Consider the following 11,388-nt stretch of genomic DNA (forward strand, 5'->3'; position numbering starts at 1 on the left):
GCATAGATTGCTGTCAACCAATTCCTATTTGGCCAAGATTAAGATGGCATCTAGTAACAAGTGCTCCTTTTGTGGGGATTGTGCTAAAACTCTTGTTCATTTATTTTGAGAATGCAGTTAAGTCCAAACTTTCTGGAAGTCACTCAGACTTGTTCCTTGAAAAAGGTTCTCATGTGAGTAACTTAAAGGTCACATGCAACGTAAAACACAACTTTGCAGATTCTGATACCTTTCGGTATGGACTTACTGAAACAAAGCGTCAAAAATGCAAATTCAAGTTATAAAGTTGAAAAATAACGTGATGAAAAAAAACGCGCGAAATCGGAGTTCAAACGTTTCACTAATTTTCCCCAGACTTTTCTGGGGAATACGGGTTTCAACTGCTGGGCTGCGCTCATAGCACGTGCGCAGTGAAATAGGTTCGCGCAACTTGGAAGCGGGCTGTCTGGTGAATACTCAGTGAAGGCTTTGGTGTGAGCTATTTTCATAATGTTTTGTTGATATCTCACAGGCCGAGCTTTTATATGTTATGACAGTAAATAAACTGTTTATATAATTTCATTTGTCTATTTCACCACACGTTCTTCTTACGAGTCCTTTCTCAGTTCGATACTTAAAAGCAATGTCATTATTTAAGCGTTGACACAATTTCTAACTGTGATATAGATATGTCGCTGTCACAGACAAAACTCAATGTCTTGTTTTATTGACACCTGTGTGTCTGCCTGCCTGTCTGCTAATGACAATATTCAATACACAACTGCGATCACTGACCACATGCAATTTGAACTTAACACCAATCAGGCTATACACCATAAACAAAGCGCATTGATTTATGGCCCGAGTTAGGTCTCTGTCACATTATGTAATTACACAGACAGGTAGGTGTGATACTTGAACACATGACATGTTATGATGTCTGTTGATTGCAAAATGTTATACACAAAAAATGAGCATGTATTTACAAAACCCAACATCTCTATATATACACACACAATGAGCCGTGAAGGCGGCATCTGCTAATGAACCAGCCGTTACACTTGAGTGCACACCCACCCGCTCTGACTGGGTTCGGTATCCCGGCTGCTTCGTTTCGAGGGAGGTAAACCCAAATACAAAATATTGCACTTTTGATTTGCGATTATACGCTTATAATTTTGTTTATTTGTTTTTTCATAATCAGCAATGCATATTATATGTCATGAAGAAGTGATAATTGTGTTTTAATTATGTTTGATTTTTTGGTTGCATGTGACCTTTAAGCTTTACTTCAGAGCTTGTTGTTTTTGGTTACAAAGATGACTTTGTCTCTGATGAGGTGTTCGACCTCATTTTATTACTAGCAAAGTTCCATGTTTATAAATGCAAACTTGTTTTAAGAGACTGTTGAGTGATAGATTTCATCCATCATGTGCTGGTCATTTTTCCTTATATACTATATACTTCATGTTATTTGCTACCTATTCTGTCAGTGTGAATGTGTGAGTGAATGCAATGTGCTTGTCTAATGTCTTAAAACCCAAAATAAAACCCAGAAGCCTGTTGCTTCAATGTCTTTTCACTTCAATGAGGTTTCTGCTTCCCTGTGCTGCAGCCCCAATTTGAAACAGGGGTTTCTGAAATAAAAATAAAAACAAAAAAAAACAACCCCAAAAAATATGATATTGCCCATTGTGTGATGGAATGAGTGAGTGAGTTTAGTTTTACGCTGCACTCAGCAATATTCCAGCAATATGGCGGCGGTCTGTAAATAATCAAGTCTGGACAAGACGATCCCATTAGTCGCCTCTTAAGACAAGCATGGGTTACTGAAGATCAAGTCTAACCTGGATCTTCACAGGTCTTTTGTGATGGAGGTGAAGTCTTCATAAAGACAACTTGTAGGACGTCTTATTGTGTTTGGTTGCAGGTAGAAGTGATGTGACTGGCACTACCCCTTTCTCATACCTCCTGATGAGCCTCGTTCCGCCCATCGGAGATCAACCCATTCTCATGTCCTTCAAAGATGTCCAGGACTTGTTCAGGGAAGTAAGTAACCAAACCTTTTATTGTTTGTGATATTGTGAGACTACCGTGTTCTAATATGCAGAGTATTGGCCCCCAGCCATGACAGGATCTGCTGACCATGATCAGATTCATCCCTGATCATGGTTGTTTTCTCCTGACCAAAGCTTCACTACAATGGTATGGCCAGCGTAGCTTAGTTCTTTGATCCTCTTTAAGATGAGGAACTGTGATTTAACTGAGTGTACACAATATAACTTATCTCATTGAATCCCTCTAGACCTGGTAATCTCAGAGCTGGTCACTTGTACACTCAGAACAACAGTGATGAATTTATCTTGAATATCTTGGAAATGATAAATTTGTATGGATACAATTCTAGTACTATTGTCAAACAGGAATTATCATGGTGAGGAGAGGATGCATATATACAGTGTGCATCTGCAGAACTATCCCTTTTATGTTTGTGTAGTTCAGCAATCGCCTGCAACAGATGCTGACTCAGGTACCGTACTGTGAGTTGTCAGGTCAATATAGAGTGGAGCAGAACTATATCACTGTTCTGTTTGTGTAGTTCAGCAATGCGCCTGCAACAGATGCTGACTCAGGTACCGTACTGTGAGTTGTCAGGTCAATATAGAGTGGAGCAGAACTATATCACTGTTCTGTTTGTGTAGTTCGGCAACGGCCTGCAACAGATGCTGACTCAGGTACCGTACTGTGAGTTGTCAGGTCAGAACAATGTGGAACAGGATGCTGAGAAGGTGTGCGCTAAGTTCCTGGAGAGGTGGGCCTCTGTGCCAAGTGTGGTGCAGAACCTGACCAGCAATGTCCACACCGGTCAACAGATGCCGACTGAGGCTGTCTCTACACTTCTGCAAGGTAGGCTGTGCATGTGCATGCTGGGCTTCAATTTGTTCTTAATATATCATGCAGTTGGCAATTTTAGCCACTTGTCCAAAGGCCTGGGTGCCATTGTACAAAGCAACCATAACCACAGTCATAAGTCTAGTTTGTACAATAGCACCCGGGTCTAGTTAAAATCTGTTTGGTCTATAAGAACTGCTTTGTAAAATGGCACCCTGGTCTAGTTAAAAACTCTTTGGTCTAATAAAATCAGCGTATAAACATTCATATAATAACATTAAAATGTACTGGTGCAATGTTGCCCGTGACACATCATATTGATACCTCAGTGTTTGAGTAATTCCTGAGGGTTATTCACAATCTGATGTGATGTTTTGTTTTGCAGCTCACAAACACTTGAATGCCTATGACTTGATGTACGATCTGTATTTGGCTGCTGTTGACATGGAGATGTATCATAGGTGAGTTCAATGAGCTTCAGAATTATTGTATTAACCTGCCAACATGCAGGTAACAGATATATGAAAAGAGCATATTAAAAATTTAAATGAAATCCATGTTAAATCAATACCCCTTACCTCAATCCATTCTATGACAAGTTTATGAGGTTGATGTGTTTAGGGTTTCAACATACTTTGCCTCTATTGTTTTTCAGCAAAGCACACTGGTCTAATATTCACCAGCGTTCATGGGAAGAATGTCTCCCTTTGCCCTTCATCAAGGAAGACTACATGCCCTGCAGTTTTACAGACTGCTTCGATGGAGGGAGTTCAGCGTTGTGCTACAAACACACATGGTCTCAGGTAGGTGTCAGGTGTGTGTTTCATACAAGCATGCAAGGTCTCATGTAGAAGTAAGTGTCTTGTGTTTGTTTTATACAAACACACATGGTCTCAGGTACATGTCGTGTGTGTTTCATACAAACACACATGGTCTCAGGTAGGTCTCTTGTGTGTGTTTCATGCAAACACACATGGTCTCAGGTTGGTGTCTTGTGTGTTTTTCATACAAACACACATGGTCTCAGGTAGGTGTCAGGTGTGTGTTTCATACAAACACACATGGTCTCAGGTAGGTGTCATGTGTGTTTTTCATACAAAAACACATGGTCTCAGGTAGGTGTCATGTGTGTGTTTTCATACAAAAAATGGTCTGGTGTCATTGTGTGTGTTTCATACAAACACACATGGTCTCAGGTTGGTGTCTTGTGTGTGGTTTCATACAAGTGTCACACATGGTCTACAAACACACATGGTGTCATGTGTGTGTTTTCATACAAACACACATGGTCTCAGGTAGGTGTCATGTGTGTGTTTCATACAAACACACATGGTATCAGGTAGGTGTCATGTGTGTTTCATACAAACACACATGGTCTCATGTAGGTGTCATGTGTGTGTTTCATACAAACACACATGGTCTCAGGTAGGTGTCATGTGTGTGTTTCATACAAACACATGGTCTCATGTAGGTGTCATGTGTGTGTTTCATACAGACACACATGGTCTCATGTAGGTGTCATGTGTGTGTTTCATACAAACACACATGGTCTCAGGTAGGTGTCATGTGTGTGTCATACAGACACACATGGTCTCAGGTAGGTGTCATGTGTGTGTTTCATGCAGACACACATGGTCACAGGTAGGTGTCATGTGTGTTTCATACAGACACACATGGCCTCAGGTAGGTGTCATGTGTGTGTTTCATACAAACACACATGGTCTCAGGTAGGTGTCTTGTGTGTTTCATACAAACACACATGGTCTCAGGTAGGTGTCATGTGTGTTTCATACAAACACATGGTCTCAGGTAGGTGTCATGTGTGTGTTTCATACAAACACACATGGTCTCAGGTAGGTGTCTTCTGTGTGTTTCATACACACACATAGTCACACATAGTCACACATGGTCACAGGCAGGTGTCATATGTGTGTTTCATACAAACACACATGGTCTCATGTAGGTGTCATGTGTGTGTTTCATACAGACACATGGTCACAGGTAGGTGTCATGTGTGTTTCATACAGACACACATGGTCACAGGTAGGTGTCTTGTGTGTGTTTCATACAAACACACATGGTCTCAGGTAGGTGTCTTGTGTGTGTTCTCAATACTTTCATGACACCCTGTCTATTTACATTCATAACAAGGGAGGCTATTTGTTGGTGCACATAACCTGATATAGTACTTACTTGTACCACTTTTCTTGGCTGCTGCCTGTTGTGTTGCCTACCAAGAGTTTATCACTGTTTATGAAATGTGCCTACTGAAAGCTTGTGAACACAATGTTTTGTGTCATTGTGATAGAATTCTATACTGATTTAATAATAAGCATAAAGTAATGAATAATAAATTAATCCAATTATGAAAAGAGGAACATTACAATGCACATTGTATCCGATGTCCATGATTCACTCCTTTCATCACTACTCTCATCCTTGATGATATGATTTTAAGGATTCATACCATAATGTGCTGGATCATACTGGGCTTTGTTGGCTCAGAGTCATGGCGCTGTTGGATCTATTTTGGTATCAGTCGCAATGGTTAGGTGAAATAGTTAAATGTATTATTTCAGATGATTGCAGCAGACGTGTTTGAAGCTTTTGAGGAAGTAGGTCTCCAAGATCAAGAAAAGTTGTCAGCTATTGGGAACAGGTGAGAACTGTAGTTTGAATCATCAGCTAGAGGGAGCCATTGTTGTATGCCATTAGCTACTGAACAGGAAGCGTACCATTATGTGGATGACTGAATACTGCCAGAAGAGTTTATCAGACAATGTACCTTGGGAATGGGAATCAAATTGTAACTTTCATGTGTTGTAACCGGGAATAACTTTCCCACGTTTTTAGCAAATCCATAAAAAGCTTTCACACCTTCTACCTGGGGAATCCAAGAAGAAATACCACTCTTTTGACTTGTGGAATCAAAGAATAACGTTGGCAGTTTGTACAAGGGGAATGTATAAATAGCTTCCACACGTTGTCATTTTGGAATCCAAGAATAGCTCCTCCCTGTATCATCTTTCTTCACGGTATGTTGCCGGATCGTAGTTTCTCGGAGTAACATCCTTCCGAGGTTCAACAAGACTCTAAAGTTTGACAGTACAGGACAGACCAATACTCTCCCAAGGTTCAACTACTACAGATTGACGACCTCCTATAGAATGCTCCTCATCCAAAGACTTCCAACATAGTATAATACTTTGTCCGTCCTCCAACATCATATATTAACATCATGCTTTGTCCAACCTCCAACATCGGATATTAACATCATGCTTTGTCCGACTCTCCAACATCGGATATTAACATCATGCTTTGTCTGTCTGCCAACATCGAATATTAACATCATGCTTTGTCCGACCTCCAACATCGGATATTAACATCATGCTTTGTCTGACCTCCAACATCGGATATTAACATCATACTTTGTCCAACCTCCAACATCGGATATTAACATCATGCTTTGTCTGACCTCCAACATCATATATTAACATCATGCTTTGTCCAACCTCCAACATCAGATATTAATATCATACTTTGTCCGACCTCCAACATCGGATATTAACATCATACTGACCTCCAACATCGGATATTAACATCATACTTTGTCTGACCTCCAACATCGGATATTAACATCATGCTTTGTCTGACCTCCAACATCGGATATTAACGTAATGCTTTGTCTGACTTCCAACATCGGATGTTAACATCATGCTTTGTCCGACCTCCAACATCGGATATTAACATCATGCTTTGTCCGACCTCCAACATCGGTTATTAACATCATACTTTGTCTGACCTCCAACATCGTATATTAATATCATGCTTTGTCTGACTTCCAACATCGGATATTAACATCATGCTTTGTCCGACCTCCAACATCGGATATTAACATCATGCTTTGTCTGACCTCCAACATCGGATATTAACATCATGCTTTGTCTGACTTCCAACATCGTATATTAACATCATGCTTGGTCTGACCTCCAACATTGGATATTAACATCATGCTTTGTCCGGCCTCCAACATCGGATATTAACATCATGCTTGGTCTGACTTCCAACATCGGATGTTAACATCATGCTTTTCGCCGACCTCCAACATCGGATATTAATATCATGCTTTGTCCGACCTCCAACATCGTATATTAGCATCATACTTTGTCCGACCTCAAACATCGGATATTAACATCATCCTTTTTCCCACCTCCAACATCGTATATCAACATTATGCTTTGTCCGACCTCCAACATTGGATATTAACATCATGCTTTGTCTGACTTCCAACATCGGATATTAACATCATGCTTTGTCTGACTTCCAACATCGGATGTTAACATCATGCTTTGTCCGGCCTCCAACATCAGATATTAACATCATACTTTGTCCGACCTCCAACATCGGATATTAACATCATCCTTTTTCCTACCTCCAACATCGTATATTAACATCATGCTTTGTCCGACCTCCAACATTGGATATTAACATCATGCTTTGTCTGACTTCCAACATCGGATGTTAACATCATGCTTTGTCTGACTTCCAACATTGGATATTAACATCATGCTTTGTCCGATCTCCAACATCGTATATTAACATCATGCTTTGTCTGTCTGCCAACATCGAATATTAACATCATGCTTTGTCCGACCTCCAACATCGGATATTAACATCATGCTTTGTCTGACCTCCAACATCGAATGTTAACATCATGCTTTGTTCGACCTCCAACATCGGACATTTACATCACTATTTGTCAGATCTCCAACATCAGATATTAACATCATGCTTTGTCCGACCTCCAACATCGGATATTCACATCATACTTTGTCCGATCCAATGTTGGAGGTCGAGTGAATTAAATTCTTGCATATATTCTGTATATCCCATGACAGTTAAAACCCTCATGTTAGTGATTTTAATTCTGTGACAGTACTGTTCTTGTGGTTGCAGGTTCCGTGACACATTCCTGACACTTGGTGGAGGTGTGCATGCCAGTGAGGTATTCAGGAGATTCCGTGGCCCGTGACCCATCCCTCGATGCGCTACAGAAATACTATAGTGAGAAGTAAAGTGTGTGTGTTATATAGAAGATTGAATGACAAGTGTGGCAGAAAAGGACAACGTGATGACATGATGATGTTGAAATATGTGGTGTTGCCATAGGTAACCATCAGCCACCAGGTGATGTGCGATGGCCACGTGAGAAAAAAAGAGACCATGTTTAAACTCCTGCAGTGATGGACAGGGATTGTCAGGTAAAAAAGAAGAAACCATCAAGTTTATTCAAATAAGGTCAGTGTGGACTACAGCAGACATGTGCAATGCTGTTCAATCATTTGTATGACTTGTAAATAATGAAATGGCAGTAAAATGAAACCAATATTTGTTGATAAAGAATGCAGAAAGTATTAAAAAAGTGCTAGTTCCTAATACTGCCTGCCTTATCTGTGAATGTTAGGAATGTAAATTATCATTGATATTCTGTGTATATCAAGTTGTTTCATGTGATCACAGGGAACATCTCAATAAATCATAATCAAATCAACTGTGTTGTTTGTCATTTCAAACTAATGTCTGCAAAACCCCACACAAACAAAAAACTCAGAAAGTTTTTTCTCCATTCATTTTTTTTTTGCAATGGGGCTCCTTCGTTAAAATATGCTACTTGTTGGTCCCTGCCAGGCGTTTGGCATTAATGGGTACAACAAGGACTGGTCGGCTCGGAGTCAGTATAATGTGTCTGAGTGGGGTATTCATGCTTCACTGCAGCATGGTATCTCAGTGGGCTAGCACTATAAAACCAGCTTAAGTCTGGGCTAGTACAAGCAGCCGCAGATATACACATACACACCCATGCACGTCGTCATATGAGCGAAATATTCTCAAGCACGACGTAAAACCCAATTTCACCTCACCTCACTGTTGTTTGTGTTGTCATACAATTTGACTCAGTATTAGAATCAAACGCAGTGATGTCAACATCATTTGGCAAAGTTGGTTGGTTTGTTGTTTAATGCCACACTCAGCAGTATTCCAGCTATATGGCAGCGATCTGTAAATAATCAAATCTGGACCAGACAATCCAGTGATTAACAGCATGGGCATCGATCTACGCAATTGGGATACGAAGACATGTGTCAACCAAGTCAGTGAGCCTGACCACCTACATACAAATAACAGATGCAGCTATAGAAATTGGCCTTTTGCAGTTTTTCACACAACATGATTGTTTTGCTAATATCCTAGTTTCTAAGATGTCTAGCGGTTAGAACAATCGAAAAAAACAACATTATCAGACAATAAAGGTATAATGTCTTTCAGTGGTATTTAGAAGTTGTACATTGATGTCCAAGATGGTTTTTTTCTCTAGCGGTACAACAATTAAGACTCTCCTCCGGGCAAATGGAAGAGGATCTAGCAATGGAAGCCCCAACCCTAGAGGATGTGTATACCAAATACCATGCAGTTGTGGCGATCAATATATTGGCGAGACTCTCAGGCCCATTAACACCCGGGTTGCTGAACACAAGTCGTCAGTATGCAAACAAAATGATAAGTCAGCTATATCGGAGCACAAGGCAAATAACCCAAGTCATGTAATCATGTGGAATGATATCAGGGTGATTTCGAGAAATAACAACGACTGGCGTCGGAGAAAACTACAGGAGGCTGTCGAAATAAGGAGACAAACCAGCAATTAATCGTGATCAAGGTGTATACCTGCCAAGTGCGTGGGACCTCTTGATTAACTTTTGATGAACTTTAGATAAAAGAAAAGACGAGTCTACTATTCTTTTTGGAAAGCCTGCTATCAAGTAACGTTTGTGTAATTAGCAGTTGTTGTGTATTGACAATTCAAGTTTCAACTCTATTATTTAGCATGAATTTTCATCATTATGTAATTAACTCTTCAAACTCACTTATACAGTACTCCCTAGTGTACTGTGATGTCACTTGCATTGTGAGGTCATAGTGACGACGTCATAGTCCTAACTGCCAGTTCACCTGATGAAGGGACCTGGAATGGTCTCGAAACGTCGTGAGAGAAATTAAAAAGAAGTTTAATCCATAAAAACATCTTGGACAATAAAGGTATAGTTTTTTGATGACGTAACAATTGAATGACGTTATCCCGTCACTGCGCCATTCTAGTGTGCCCCCTCGTAATCGAACCATTTTACATTACGTCACAATGTAAGCGACGTCACGATGCATGTCAGTTGTCATCGCTTCGTACAGCCTCCTACTGTAAACTACTCCGTTGCATCCCGTTTCTTGGTTTGCAGTTGCTTTACGCAGCTAACATCACTGGTGGAAACATTACGTTTATGTTTTACGATGGTTAAAATGTGTCAATTCGACTCACAAGTTTTCAGACACACGGTTCGCAATGTTTACATTCCCACAATGCAATCGTGGAATGTCGCTTGACTACTCAGCTTCATCTGGATGTACTGATCTAAACTTACGTTGGTAGTAGAAATGCGACGTTCATATTGCCCCATATGGTTTACGTTAAAGGCAGATGTAATTAAAATAATTCAGAGAAGATATTTAATCCGAACGTAAACCGTCATCAAACTGTTATCATTTGTTTTTTTCTGGTAACGTTCGTCTTAACGTAGGGGGGGTCAGACACATCAATAGAACAGCACGCCAGTTAGCCCTGTGCGAGGATTCTTAATTTAGGTCACCGACACCGTCGTTTGTTTTCTGCCTTAAATTAATCGTAATTATCCTTAGAAAGTATTAAATTTGGCATCTTAGAAAAGAAATACAGTTCGCTCTACCACCATGTATAGTTTAATAAAGCACACTTTCGCCCTGAACTATTATAACGTTGAAGCACTCGGACGCAAGCGTCCTCGTACTTTAACTATAATAGTTCAGGGCGAAAGTGTGTTTTATTACACTATACACGGTGGTAGAGCGAACTGTATTTCTTAATTAGACTAATCAAAATAGTAGGCAATGTTCCAGCTGTATCTCAGAGACCTGTTAGTAAAAAAAGTCACGTGGTTGACACAATGAGCATCACCCTGTGCCGTTGGGGTATAATGTACACAATCAAGGAAGTTGCACAGCCTGAACACCCAGATCCATGTAGTCTGGATCCATTATGGCCACACCACAGTGACCTGTAAATTGGTAAGATTAATCTCCTATATCTCTGACCAGCTTCAAATATTGGCAGAATCTTTAAGACTTACCCACTGGTCCATTTGGGGAGCAGCTGACACTCAGCACAGCAAATTACATCAGCCTCAAATGCGTTAAAGTTGACATTCAAGTCACTCATTATATCCATACAGGCAACTCCTGTAAGCTATTATATCCCATACAAACATCTGTAAATCAATATATGCCATACAAACATATCCTGTAAGTCATTATATCCCATACAAACGGCTCCTGTCAGTTATCATTTCCTAACACAACAGCTCCTGTCAGGTATTATAACCTTAAACAACAGCTCCTGTCAAGTATTAATACTAGTATATCCTTAAACAA

General features: G+C 40.2%; 1 protein-coding gene across 1 annotated transcript in view; it reads left to right on the plus strand.

Annotated features, from left to right (window-relative positions):
• The window catches only part of LOC124266842 (probable cytosolic oligopeptidase A), a 55,287-nt gene extending 46,868 nt beyond the window's left edge, over positions 1-8,419 (plus strand). Inside the window, 7 exon segments of the mRNA XM_046701651.1 lie at positions 1,910-2,028; positions 2,682-2,886; positions 3,257-3,332; positions 3,527-3,674; positions 5,451-5,530; positions 7,828-7,897; positions 7,899-8,419. Of these exon segments, the coding sequence (XP_046557607.1) occupies positions 1,910-2,028; positions 2,682-2,886; positions 3,257-3,332; positions 3,527-3,674; positions 5,451-5,530; positions 7,828-7,897; positions 7,899-7,946 (746 nt within the window). The 3' untranslated portion in view covers positions 7,947-8,419.
• The last annotated feature ends 2,969 nt before the right edge of the window (positions 8,420-11,388 follow it).

Source organism: Haliotis rubra, unplaced genomic scaffold (genome assembly GCF_003918875.1).
Source record: "Haliotis rubra isolate DU_JTF1 unplaced genomic scaffold, ASM391887v1 Scf1281, whole genome shotgun sequence".
NCBI lineage: Eukaryota > Metazoa > Mollusca > Gastropoda > Lepetellida > Haliotidae > Haliotis > Haliotis rubra.